This window comes from Ruditapes philippinarum, unplaced genomic scaffold (assembly GCF_026571515.1).
Source record: "Ruditapes philippinarum isolate M1 unplaced genomic scaffold, ASM2657151v2 ctg8268_1_1_1_1, whole genome shotgun sequence".
NCBI classification, from domain to species: Eukaryota; Metazoa; Mollusca; class Bivalvia; order Venerida; family Veneridae; genus Ruditapes; species Ruditapes philippinarum.
The window spans coordinates 662-15,533 of record NW_026857732.1 but is presented as its reverse complement, the minus strand read 5'-3'; the positions used below and the strand labels follow the sequence as shown (position 1 = coordinate 15,533).

Here is a 14,872-nt window from a genome sequence, read left to right as displayed (position 1 = left end):
CAAAAGATAACTAATAGAAACTATTTCGCTTGTGCCTTTTTCCCCCTTTTTTCTGCTTTGTGTTTGTATGTACGTTTTTGTATGTATGTGAATGAATGAATGAATGAATGAATGAATGAATGAATGAATGAATGAATGAAAGAATGAATGAATGAATGAATGAATGAATGAATGAATGAATGAATGAAATATGGAGTGAGTGGATGCTCGTACTTTATAATTTTTTAAAATATAGGTATGACTTTTATATTAATGTGTATGTTTGTAGCGTTATACTTCAAATACGAAATAATTTTTAAAAAAATCTTTTGTCATATGTCTCCATTATATTACTCTGCCTTGTAAAGTTACAACTCAATAATTTTATAAAAAAAAATTGGCTGAGATCATCAATGACAAAACTGAAAACAATTACAGTTGTACAACTCAACATGAGCCAAAATATTTCAAGAACATCAAGATTGAAAAAATATTAAAATATTATTCTTATAACTGGCACTATGTTCGGTAAATTATACAAACGGTGATTTCAACATTTTTTAACAAAGAGCGCAAAATATTCATTATGTAGGTAATTAGTTTTTTATGTATTGCTTAGATATTTATTAATAATGGTATAATTTCATTTCATTTATATGCAAATCGGCTTTTTAAGTGCCTTTTACAATTTCACACATACTAAATATGGTCGGGACATACAGTTTACAAAAATAATACATTTATATCTACGCATTGTCATTTAATCTTTGAATAATAAATAACCACCGACTACCAAACATTAAGAAAATTTAAATATACAAAAATATCTTCGAAGCATTATTTTCAAGGGTTGAATTTCTCAATGTACAAGCTTCCCTTACAATTTTTACAGTTTAACAATGAACTATTGGACTGAAGGCCAAGCATTATTTGCAAAATGTATATGTCGTAAATCATAATATTTATTATTTATGTTATGTTATATATAAGCATAAAAATGTTACTAAGATATAACTGATTGTGATGAAGAAAGTGTGCAGATACGATTTTCTATTTTTTTTATCTACCTACTTCAATTTCAAGATAATGTGCTTATGTGTTTAATCTAGTATTGAGCTCTCTTTGTTTGCTATAAGTTAATATGTCTAAATATTTTTTCATAGCAAAAATTAAAATAAAATTGTTTTTGTATTCAAGTTTTACTATATTATGAAACTCCATTTTCCTGTGTGGATATAAGGATCTGATAACATTGGCTTCAAAATAATAAAAAAGTAACAGAAAGGAGTCAAACTTTAACCATATATCACTGAAACCTAAACTAACATGTAACGTTTAATTTTATTTGATCAATAATTTGCGTTCGGAAAATAATATTGCTCTACATCATTCATGAAAGGCCTAATAAAACAGAGACATAGATAGAAGAGATGGACAACGTCCTAGCCAGTTAAGATATCACATGTATTTGCTTAACTTAGAACTTTTAGCAAGTAAAACTTATTAAACAGATATCAAAATCGGTGTCAAAACACATAGTAAAATAATGCAATAAATTAGATATGTACAAACAAATATGCCAAAAAAAGTGAAAATGAAAAAATGAACTTCAGTAATAATATTCGAATATGTTAGACTATATATCTAAAAACAAACTGTTCACGATACAAAAACATTTGGTTTTTATTACCATTTTTAAGTTTGTGCAGAACATTAATCTAATTAAAATGTCATACTAATAGGCTTATAAATAAAAAAATAAACCCTTATATTTTATTTTGGAAACAAAAATCATACTAAATAAATCTAGAACTATCATTAAGTGTGAATAATACCCCAGCAAGTCTGCTTCGGAAATGAGGAAGTAACTAGTAACGTAACACAATACTTAAAGTTTGTAAAAAAAAGAAATAGAGTTATGGTTGTGGGCAATTGAAGATAGTCGTGGTTCTTGTATGTTACATTTCCTTTCAATGTGGTTTACCATTGATAAAGTTCTATCTAATTACTCTGTAATAAGTCCAGAAAGAGTTACGCTTCTTGCAATTGAGCACTGCACTTTCTCCCATTGCGCTAGACCATTGTATGAAGTTGCATTGAATTCTAAATATAAGTGTTTATGCTATGCACTGGTCAATGAAAAGGGACAAAGGTCAAGAACTCTTGAAACACTAAAGATGGAGTTACGGTTATTATACATTGCACTTCCTCTCATTGTGTTTGACCATTGTATGATGTTGTATTAAATTTTAACGACTAGTTTTCAAGTTATGCACTAGACAAAAAAGTAACAAAGGGCAATTACTATGTAAATTAAATAGAGTTATGGTTCTTGTGCATTGAATTCTAACTTGTAGTTTTTTAAGTCATGCTCTGGAAAAGGAAAAGTAACAAAGGGCAATGACTCTGTAATAAGTGAAGATGGAGTTATGGTTCTTAAGCACTTCACTTCCTCTTAATGTGCTTGATTATTGTATGAGGTTGTATTAAATTCCAATTATTAGTCTTCAAGTTCTGCTCCGAACAAAGAAAATGCAACGGACCGCTGGACCGAAAAACCGAAACGACCACCGGGTGACCTCACATATCCCAAAACTTCCTTTCATGGGTATAAATATATTCCCATATTCGCAACTGCAGACTCAAACCCAAAACAACATATATAACCATTACGCTACTCGGATATACGTGTAGTTACTTACCCTCTTTTTTATAACAATTAAGCAGATCGGCCCACAAAAAAGTATTTCTTACTGAAGATTTCCACTACATTTTACCTCTGTAGAGCAACACAATGAGATCAGAGTCGGGTTGTTAACTTTAAATAGTCCTCTGTTGCCAGGGTGTAATCGGTAAAGTTGTCTTACGCTGAATTCGCAAGACACTGGTTCATTTAGACACGATTGCGTATTGTTCTATCATAATTTGAACTTACATAGCAATAAATTTGGTGATATTATTTTCATTATAAATTATATTACATTTAGTTAACTTTAATTTATTTTATTAACATTCTACACTAAGAATATACGTTGCTTAGAAAGAAAGGGTGTATGTGTATAAATGGTTTGCGCGATGTGCACGTTCTTAGTGACCCTTTGAAACTGTTAATGATTCAGGGTACACCTCGTACTCCTGAGAAGTTTATACTTGAAAAACACTCGGTTCAATAAGTTCCTCCGCTATTAGAATTGAAATACTGTTCAAAGCGGTAATAGTCCAATACTAAGAAATATAGAAAGATCAAACATAAAATGCATATTTCATTATTTTCATAGGCTGTATATAGCACTAATTTGTGCTGGAAAAAACAACAATAACAACAAAATACAAAGAAAAACTAATAATAATATGTACTCGTATATATTTATGCTACTCCCACAACCACATTCACACTAATTGAGGAAATAGTCAAACGCAGTTTAAAAATGTGCGATTTGTCATAGCTCGATAATATGTTGGGTTTCTCTTTGAAATGTATACAATTCGGTAGGTGATTTCAAATACATTGTAAATGCATACTTGAATGTTTACTTCACGGTTCAGCGTCAAGGAAGTGATATTGAGATGAATAAATTACTTTAATTTGTATTAACCATTCTAATCTAGGCGCTTCGTTGCTTTGAGGGACTTTTTATCTTTCTATTTTATGATCATATTTGTATCTTTTTTCTTTTACTCCTCTTAGATTATAATTATGATACAAATAAAAACCATTTTGTGATAAAATGACGCTATACTTGTATGATAAGTATTGTGATTTGGTCTTTCATTTCAGGTATGTTAACATAGGATTCTAGTTTAGTGAAAGCGTGCAAATTCATGTTCAAGTTTTTATACACGTAATCCAATTAGAAGCTAAATATATTTTTAACTCTGATTTTTCTAGTTATGCTTATTACGTTGTATGCATTGAAGGATCTATAAAATAAAAATCCTTGAATTCCTCCAACTATATGCCGCTTTTCATGAAATAGCACGAACTTGTCAAATTGAAGTTTTAATGTTCACCTTGGTATCAACACATTTACGGATCTGTCTAATTTCCAAATAATAATGTTCGGAGTAAAGCTGTAAAGTTGCGATATTAACTCTTATTTGCGACCCTAACCTAAAAAAAGATTACTGCCGGTATCTATCAGGGGCATGGACGGTAGCATGTATTTTTCACTACCGTCCATGAAAAGAATGACTGTAACCGTTCCGAAGGGATTTCATTTTCTCTTTGTAATTTTGAACACGGACAAACATTAATGTGCTTAAACAAAAGAACGCAACCGGTCGGACAACGCAAAATCTATATATGTTTATCTCATCACTACGCCTACTCAGATGGTAAAATAAACAGGTAAACATTGCCGGTTGTAGGATTGAGTCTATGCATGACATGGTATTGCATTTACAATCGCTTCGATATTTTTTTGGTTCCCTGGGGGAAGGTTAAAAATATTAAATGGGAAATTTGAAAGCTACTGATAACATAGAGGATAACACTTAACTAGTTTCAATGATTTTTCATTTATAGTTTAGCAAAGAAAAAGTTACAAGCTTGTAATTTATCAATTCTTTTAACTCAATATTACTTAATTGCTTAAGAAAAAAATATGTATTCTTAAAATATTCATGATCCATAAGTGGAAAGGAGCATCACTATAGAACCAACAAAAAACTGTAAGAAGTATACATTTATTAAAAGGACAACAAAGTCATAAGGTGTAAAGGGAAACGACCAAAGAGGGAAGGGGGTCAAAACTTGAAATGTTAGGGGAAAGGGGTTCTTACCGTTGACAACAAAAAAACAACAAAGCGCATAACAAGTGTTACCACAATAAGCCAAATTCATAACAGTGATTACCTCCCTTGACAGAATTGTAATCACTGCCGTCACAGACGTCACATGATGATGAAAGTCACATGACGTAAAGTCCAAATTCAAATGTAAATATAGACCGTTTACATAGAAAATCTATCGTCAGTTCTCTCTTTCCGCTTTATTTTTAACTTTTCGTTCCTACGTCCGTTATATTTTATCAAAAGTATACAAAATAATAAAAATATAAATTAAAAAGTTAAAAAATATAAAATATCAAAATATTGATATTTAAATGTTTGTGATGGCAGAGATCTCTGTAGTGATAAGGGGAGATCACTGCGTAGGAGATTGACAAGTAGCATAACATACATCTTAGGAACACTGAAGGGCGCCTCCTTTGAACAGTCATCAGCAAAAGCACGACTTTGGAGATTATTCTAGTTAGTAGTGCATAAAATCTCACTCTTAGCGCAACCATTTACATCTGGGTAGTTTTCGTTTTACGTTTGAAACAAAGAAAAAAACTTTGCTGAGTTAAATAGCAATTGTAAGATACTGTGATGCAGCTGTACAGTGTTGTTCCGTTTTATACGAAAAACCAGTAGGGCCATTTAAACTTCATGAATTCCCGATTTCATCTCCATGAATTCACTATTTTAACTTCGTGAATTCACGTTTTCAACATCCGGAAATTTACAGATTTCAGTTTCATTTATTCCAGATTTTAACTTCAGAAATTTACGATTTTAACTTCATGAATTCACGAAGTCAACTTCACGAATTCATGATTTCAACTTCATGAATTGCCGATTTCAACAGCATGGATCACAATTTTAAATTCATGAATTCACGATTTCAAATTAACGAATTCACGATTTCAAATTCACGAATTCACGATTTCAATTTCACAAAAAAGTAAATTCGTACCGTTCAAATCGTGAAGTTGAAATCGTGAATTCATTCAGTACAAATCGTGAATTCGTTCAGTTGAAATCGTGAATTTGTGAAGTTGAAATCGGGAATTCATGAAGATGCAATGTCCCACCAGTCTTTCGTAGTGTTTCCATCTCTGTGATGTTGCATGATTTAGTCCTACGATATCATTTATTTAAAAAAGTCTAGGGCTGATGATTTGAACCACTTGACAGGAATTATGGTGTGAGGAAATAATGTAACTTTTCTTATTTTTGATGAACAAACTGATCCAAACATAGTCTGCAATTTTCTTTTACCAGTTCTTTCCACTTACCAGATTTTCATATGGAAGAAATAATGAAAGAAGTGTTTCTTCCGTTATCAACCGTTATCATACAAGGGACTAGCTGATGGTGTTTATATCGACCCACCGTTCAGACAAGCTGGCTGTGAAAGATCCATTATCTTCCAAAGTCATAATTATTTCTTAAATGATTTTTTAAAGTAGCACTACAATTATCACGAAGGTTGAGCACATCCGATAAGGCCTAAAATTTAAAGACATACACGCGTTCTAAGCTAAACGGATAGGTCCGCATACTAAGCTTCTTATTAGTGGTGAGTGTTCAATTCATCCATAAAAACTGCTCACGCAGGTGTACTTTTTGCATGATTTTACTATGCGTAATTAAATGCGGTGAGTGCAATAGCCGCCCTGGTGATTTCATTTTTAAGATGATACATGTAATTACTGAAAGAGACTCCAGTCTCGGACATCAAATGCCTCCTCTTTCTGCAGCAGACCTAAATGCACGTGCACAAAAGGTGCATAAACCCTTGGGGTAAAGGTAATAATACATTTATTAGCTACATTGTCTCGACGAACACTCCTTATTCAGTGCCCAAACATGAACTGATTCAGAATGAACGACATTCTCAGGATCATAAGTTGGGATAATTTGTGATGATCATTGATAACTCCTTGAATAACTTGAAGGTGATACTCCTCTTATAAAATGCTGCTTGAAAAAAATTGTTGAAAGAGTTCCGAGTTATTTATAATTTTTCCATTTATCTACTAAATAAATCAATGTTTTATCGGATCATGTATCTCACACTTGCTAAAAACTTATATGTATAATTATTTTGCGGTTTGGTGTTGTCTCGTACTAAACACTATGATCAACGCAATTATACATTGTATTGCAGGCCATCCGTTATAGACAAATTCACTTTAATCTTCTACATACGTATTGTTTAAAAACTTTGGATGATGATTTAAGCCCTTGTTTTTATACAGTATTACAGTATCGGAAAGTGAGTATGGGACTTTAACCTTAAACGAAGGGTGAAATCCCTTGTTTGCAATGAGATCAAAATAATTAATAAAAACTGTAAAATTGCAAACTCGGTCTCTTTATTTTACTCTGCCCTCAAGCACACGTGCGTGCATCGCCGTAATATTCGATTTTTTTTAAGTGGCGTTAATTCCGTTTAATATAAATAATGAAATTAATACCAGCTATACAACTATACAATAGTATACAAAACACGCTACTAGCAATTTAATAGGTATAATTACTTCAGCCTGTATTCAATTTGACAGTTTGAAATCAAACGTTTCGAAATGAAAGTTTGAATAATCAGCATTATAAAGAATATGTCGAAATAGAGACGAAAGACGTCAGTTTTATTAATTAACGTGATCACATTTTACCAACAGTGAAAAAAATTGGTTTTATAAGTCGGATTTAAAAACACATCAGGTAGACGTCATGGTTCGAGAGTCTTAGATTTCTTTGTCTTTTTACGAAATTTTGATTAGATGGTTAGTAATTTACGGACTTGCAATATGACCTTCCAAAACGGTTACAGCATTTATAAAAAAAATGCGTAATATGAATTGAAATACTCATACATGCTCTTCTTACCCAGGTTTCCTTTTCTTTCGTTACTTTTATCACATCTTAAAATATAATGGCTGTTTACTGGTGCTTTGGTTTTTTAATGCTTGGGGAGGTTGTAATGAAAATGTCGCAAAACATCTATCAAGTATATTGTAGTGCGGTGTTCGTCGGGAGGGTGGTCGAGGGGAGATTTCGCCCGTCATAATGATATTCTTTCACAAACAATTCTGTATTATAATTCTCAATGTTGCAGCAATATTCCGTTAAAGTGTAATAGTAATTCATCTCCAGTATTTATTTAAAATTTATTCAACACAACATCTGTAAAAGTCATTCTGCAATTTAGTATTTATGAAGTCGCAAATTTCTATTTATTAATACATTTAATATAGTCAACTTTAACATAGCTATACCTCAGCATGTAAGAAGACATAATATAAGCTATTTTTGAAATTTTAAAATACCAATATAAAACCAGACATTGTAGTCTATAAGTATACATATCAAAATGCAAATTATGTGTACAAAGTACATGCTAATTTATTGAAATTTAAAAGTGTTTTCAATATCCGATGATTAGGAACTTGTATTCCGTCTTTAGAATATATACATTCCACCTTTGCAGAATACACAATAGTTCAACATCAATTCGCAAACGAATGCATTATATAGACGATACCTTAAAATACTATTTATTTTCTTATTCAACAATTTAATGTATCATCATCAAACATCAAACATAATGCAGTTATCAACACATGAAACTTTATACTGGATACCGTTGTGGCACATTAAATTATGATGAAAAATCATTCCGACCAATGACACTAAAACACAAGCAAACCACCACTTTAGACAAAAATGAAACTAAATACATGTATCCTAGGTTTATACACCAATTCAGTAACAATAGATAAGTCACACACACTCAAATCACTTACAATTTTTTTTAATCATCAATGCGTCATAATCTCTTAACCAAAGTTTCGTCTACTTGTTTTGCATTCGTGTTTCCAGTATTATTGCTGCAAATGTTCCTGTTTCCTAAAAGTGGGGAATATATATACAGCATAACATCTTCACTCGCTTGGCTGCTGATTCGAGGTACCGATATACTCGCCATGTGTTGTGCGGGTTCTGTTGGGGTTGGTCCACCATGTGTGATGAAGGTCTATTGGTGGTACTGGGGAGGTGGGGTTTCCGTTTAATCTTTCAATAATTATTCATTTTCAGTATTTATTTAAAATCCTTTAGTTATTATAAACACAACTCAATAAGTCCATTTTCCGTTTTTATAATAGAGTTATTTTTTCATCTCTAAAACAATAATTCCAACCGGTTGAAAACAACAATATATATACATTGAATTGTATCACAGAAAACTGCGGCACTAAAGCTTTAAACTTAAAAAATTAGATGTTTTCTGTCTGACTTGCTAATATCTCAAAAAGTTCTGTCTCTTTAATTAACAAAGGTTTCAATTATTAACCAATGAAAAAATGACCTTTAAACAAGAAATTATTCACCAATGAAATTACCATTCATCAGTTGTGAAATTATCGAATGGTTCGATTTAGACTGATTATCCCTTTACCTCATATATACGCGAAACCCCCCACCCCCCCCCTCTTTAAGGCCTTAAATAGTGGAAAAAAGGCCTGATTGGGACCCATACATATGTTTTCATTTGAGAAATGTTGTTAAAAAAGTGACCACTTTTCGGCGCGGCTCCCAACCAAAAGATACATCAGGGTTGTCAGAAGGGGGATGTGCCCCCTTCTGTTTGGGGGGTTTGAAGGGGCGGCAGTCAACGTCATCGCAAGTAAAATTTTGGACTTGTGAGAGGCAAAAAATGACCACAGGTATCATAAGGTAACGTGTAACCAACTCTTAAAAGCATTTGACTCTATCTCAATCCATTGAGAAGTAAAAGCGCTTTGAAATCAATTTTGATGGAAAAAAATCAACGCAAAATAGTGATTTTTTGCAATTTTTAGATGTCCCCTCGTTGCCATGGTAACAGGAAATTTAAGTCTGAGCATATTGTTGCAAAGACAATGGTAAAGTCAACATTTGTGACAAGTTTGATTAGTATTGAAGCAGTTTTTACAGTTTTATAGCAATTTGAACTTGTAACGGTAGACTTTTTAATGAAAACAGCCATTTTTCACAAAATGCTTATGAAGTAATGGGTTAACACGCTAGATGTCAAAAACCAGCGGCATGCTAATTCCTTTCTTTAAGTCAAACAGAGAATTAGATAAGAAAACTAAAAAAACTTCAAATAAATGTCTAAGATAATATAAGTGATATTTATCATGATGTAAATAAACATAAATGTGTCAGACCCGTGAATTGCAATACACATGCCAGCGGTCTGGCTAACTGATAATTTACATATATCTAAATTTCAATAATTAAACAAGCTTTTCCTAACATAACCAAGAAAATATAATAATTTTACGAAAAGTATTTCAAAAGAATCAAGTGAAAAATACAGCATCACATCATGAATGCATGTTTATTTAACGAGACAGTGAATTACACATATAATATATAACATTATTCTACAATAATAAGGTCAAAACATTAAAGAAGTATTCAATAGATTTTCAATCGATCTCTATTTAGCAAATATATGTTAAGTTTATTGTCAACCTCTCGATATAAACAACAACTTTCATCATTATTTTCATATGTCATTTTCACTTCATACACTTCATACAGTTTTACACTGTTTGTTTGTTGTTACACTTAGCGCTGTAGCTAAAGCTATAAATTCCTGGTAGTTATATACTTTCCGTTTCGTAATTTATTGATCTATTTTGTAATCTTTTACTTGAGATCTAGAGTGAATTATTTAATTTTTCGACTAGTAATTTTTCAAATTTCTGTTTATTAACAACATATATCTTAATATATCATTATCTTTGTCAAATTTGTACTAATGTTTAAGTTTTCGCCCTAGTATCTGTAACTTTAAGAACACATCTGTTTTAACTGGTGTCAGATTTACTTTGTCCTATATTGTTTGTGTTTACATGTATTAATAGGTTGACTCTTTGAAGTCTCTTATTCTAATTTACTTAATTTTTTTTTGGCAGATTTGTATGCTCGTTTCAGTTTCAATTTATAGCTTTTAGAAGGCAAATCGTTAAGATGGTAAAAATATAGTAATTGTTTTAGATTATCAAACATGTTTTCTGGCTTTGAACAGTTTTTGTAAAGCGATAGTTTCTCCCCCTGAAAAATAAGAAGAATTGTTAAAGATCTAATTAACGTATATTTCATTATTTCACCATGTGACTTGACGTGGGGCATAAACTTCAACCAAAAAGATAACCAAAATATGTTTTGCTTTCTAATGGATTTTGATTTGTTTGTAATATGTAGTTAATTTTAAATAATTTACTAAACTGATGATCATAATATTGTTTTAAAAGCTGAAAATAAATGTTATTACAATATATGCTATGTAATGAAAAATCGGCCATAGTATTAAAATTAACTACGAGGTTATATATATAGAGTAAAAGTTTTTATGGAGATAATTTTAAGTTTATGAATGTAAACATTTATATCAAATGGTAATTATTTTGGATAACTTGGGCTGCGTTCCACAGACAGTCCTTAGTCTGAAATCAGTCTTAAGACCAAACTAAGACAATTTTGCGATAAAAAGAAAATGTCCTAATTTATGACTTTACTTAATTATGATTCTTTTAATTCCTGATTAACATTTACACATTGCGAATAAAAGGGTGTGTGATTGTATTTCATACTTTTTTTTCTCAGGAGAATACATTTTTTATAGTATACAATATTTAAATGAAGATAAAGATATTTATTGAAACTGTCTTAAGTTAGTTTCAAAGTTGATTTTATGTCCTAAGACTTAAGGACTTTCAATGAAGTGCACCCTAATGCATAATGTTAATGCAATTAATGAGAATATAATGGAATTTCAAAGGCAAATTGTATCATGTAAACATGTTGAAATACACAAATGAATGTCAACAGATAAGTGAATTCTGACAAATACATGAATGAAATAGTAACAAAAAATAACTCTTAACAATGAATTCATTCTTTTAAAGTATATTTAAAACTTATAAATTAAATCAAAACTAAGAATGACTTACCTGTCGCTGAATGATGAAATACCTGCGTCCATTATCGGTGACGAACCACAATTTCTGCAGATTTTTTAAAATATTTAATTTGGAAAATGTATAAATCATACTACATGCTTAGATTTATTAAATATTTAAGGCTATATCCTGCGAGGCAAAATGATAATTTTCCTAGTAATTATGGCCAAATCGTTTAAGGAAATATTTTTGTTAACATCATGCTTGTTATACAGCAATGTGTTACATGTATATTCTTTAAATATAGACTGACGATTTGAAATGGAGCTGGATTGACTCTATATTTCAAAGAAGTGACTGACAAAATGTTCATTAACCTACAGTTGATATTAGAAAATGTGAAGGATAAAATATTGATCTGTCTAAAATATTAAAAAAATCTAAACAACTCTAAGATAAACACAATAGAAAAAGTAAAAAAAAAAACAGTGCAAATGTTATTGTCTTTCTTTAATACATACCTGCACGGATCCGGAAATGCAAATTAGAAATGTTCCAGATGGATTGTGTTGAAGATTCCTGCAAGAAAGAAAGGAGTCACGATTATAGAAAATATTTCAACCTGAGCTAACTGAATAGCATAAGATAGTACACAATTGTATATGTGGAAGCTGTGACAATGAATCTTATTTATCACTGGGGAAAAATAACAGTTGAAGGTATAAAGCAAAGTCCGCTATAACATAATGCTCTAGATGATAAATTTCTAGTGACATAATATAATCGCAAGTTTAAACTATCAATAAATTTAGCATTATGAATTACTACATAATTATATTAACAGGTTAAGAATATTGGCATTGAAGAATACATACCTTTTAACGTCTTCCACTCTTTCGCAAAGATATTCTTCTTCTCGTAAGATCTGTAATATGATAGATTTTTATTATCTATTTTTTTTTCAAAATAATCTCCACATAAAGTATTAGAAATATTTTAAGGTTTCTATTGTTGACAGATCATTAAATGTTAGAAAAATGTAAGATTATAAAATTATTTGAAGTGTAAGAAATATAATAATACATATTCCTTAGCAGGGCCATGTGAAAATATTTCATATTGTTTCACAAATATTTTATCTGACTTACAATCATATTTTCATAATGTGCACCCTCGTCTGGGCTTTCATACGTGACACTATCCGCACTACTACCAGAACTAGATGTACTACCGGTACTGCTGTTACTGCCTCTTTTTGCTTCGTTTTCATTAACAAAAGCTTTATTTTGCTCTTTGTTTTCGCAAAACGTGGTGTTCTCATAGGTATAAATCCCCTCGTCGTCTATGCTTAAGTCGAAATTCAATATGTGTGGTGTCTTTTCTGTTTTCGTAGTATCTGCCGATTTAGTTTGTTGTGAATAATACGTAGACGCCTGATGGAAATATATTTCACCTTTTTCCTTGTGTAACACTGGTGTTTCTGTCGTATTTTTTTCGTCGTGTTTGCTACAAATACAATTCGATGATTCCACACCTTCATATTTAATACTTCGTACAGAAGACGGCGGAACTCGGTCTTTTTTGCCAAAATTAAATGAAGGATTTGGCGGGTATTTCTGACATTGAGGCAAAGATGAATGTTTTTGTATATGTCCTTCATTTTCAGGAGGTTTGTCCATCTGTAATGATTTGAATGTATTCGCTTTTATCATAACATGATCTGACTTTTTGTCGCCTTCAGATGTTCCTATGAAATGTGAATCTGAATCGAGTTGACTTTGTCCTACTGAAACAAAAGAATCTGAGCGACCTGCAACACTTATGAATGCTAATGAATCGCTGTCTGTCATTGTATATTCAAAATCTGTATTCCCAAAAATGAGTTTTGGACGTGTATTCTCATCTTGACCTAGAAAGAGATTGAAAGATGTTTAAAAAGGTCCGTTTTTAACTGAAGTAGTTGGTCTTCTTGAGCTTGTGTTGACCAGAGATAGAAATGTTAATGAAAATAATGTACACTGTATTCCATTAGTAGAATTGACATGAAAGTATCTTAAAAATGTGTGAAATGTCATGATGCAAATTTTAAACATGTTCTTTTCCTCAAAGCAGTTTGACAATTAAGAAAAAAACATGAAAAATGCATTTTGGATTTTTAAATGTAAATCAAAATCACTTAAAACTTTATTCACATTTTTCTCAGGAGATATTTTATTAGAATATACATGTGGTAAATGCGCCTATTGTAGACTAAACAATTGTAATTTTAATAGTTTCAATGTTAAGTATTACACTTATGTTAAGACCTGTTAAATATTGTCCTTATAATTTTTACTTAGCATGAAATCCTCGGAAATTTCCTTAACAGCAAAAGACTAAAAAATCTGGAAACAAAGTGATCCATCGAAAGTCGTAAAAACGCTGATCAATCAGAAAAACGCAGAGAAGAACTGTTTAAACATAGCAAAATAAAGCTGTTAAAAGTAAGTGAACACCCAAATTTCGGTTAACGATATGCAAGCATTGATATAAAATATATCTTTAAAATGTAAGAAATCAGAGAAAACAAGTTTGGTAGAAAGAACAGACTTCGTCAACAAAGCAGCATTTGTCTTACCCAGTTCAAAGTTTTCGTAATCATCAGACCTAAAGGGACTTGTCAACAGATCAGAGTGTGCTTGAACAATTGTCTTAGCAGGATTTGTTTTATGTTTGCTGTATACTGTGGTTGCCAGTTGTGTTTCATAGCGTATGTTGCCTGCGGCAATAATAAACAAAAGCCATCAAATAAACATTTTTCTCTAATAATGAACATTTGTGTGACATGAATAAAAGTCTCTGATGTGCACCTTAGTACATACAATTCTTGGAATTCGGTGGATTAATTTAACTCTTATTTAGGATTAACAAACTTAACTTTTTCAATTCTTTATTTGTATTTTTTGTTGTTATTTTAATGTACAAAATATGAATTACTAATTCGGTGCTAATTTTTTATATGTTGGTTGTTTTCTTTAAATCACTTTAAAAGCGGCCATCGAAAAAACATTATTTTCGGAAATTGCATATCAATTCAAGAGATCAAAGGGCTGCAGCTCTATGGTATTTTCTGATCTTTGCAATCTAAATCATACTGACTATCTGTATGTACTTACCTGTATAAGTTT

At 31.1% G+C, this 14,872-nt stretch overlaps 1 protein-coding gene across 1 annotated transcript; it reads right to left on the bottom strand.

The window, feature by feature from the left end:
- Positions 1–7,955: 7,955 nt before the first annotated feature.
- Positions 7,956–14,463, bottom strand: LOC132750743 (uncharacterized; the record flags this gene model as incomplete). The annotated part of the gene is made up of 6 exons (XM_060740780.1): positions 7,956–10,857; positions 11,757–11,810; positions 12,227–12,284; positions 12,581–12,630; positions 12,854–13,614; positions 14,323–14,463. Coding segments are annotated over 6 exons (1,235 nt in total), but the record flags the coding sequence as incomplete, so codon positions are not given.
- Between the last annotated feature and the right edge of the window lie 409 nt (positions 14,464–14,872).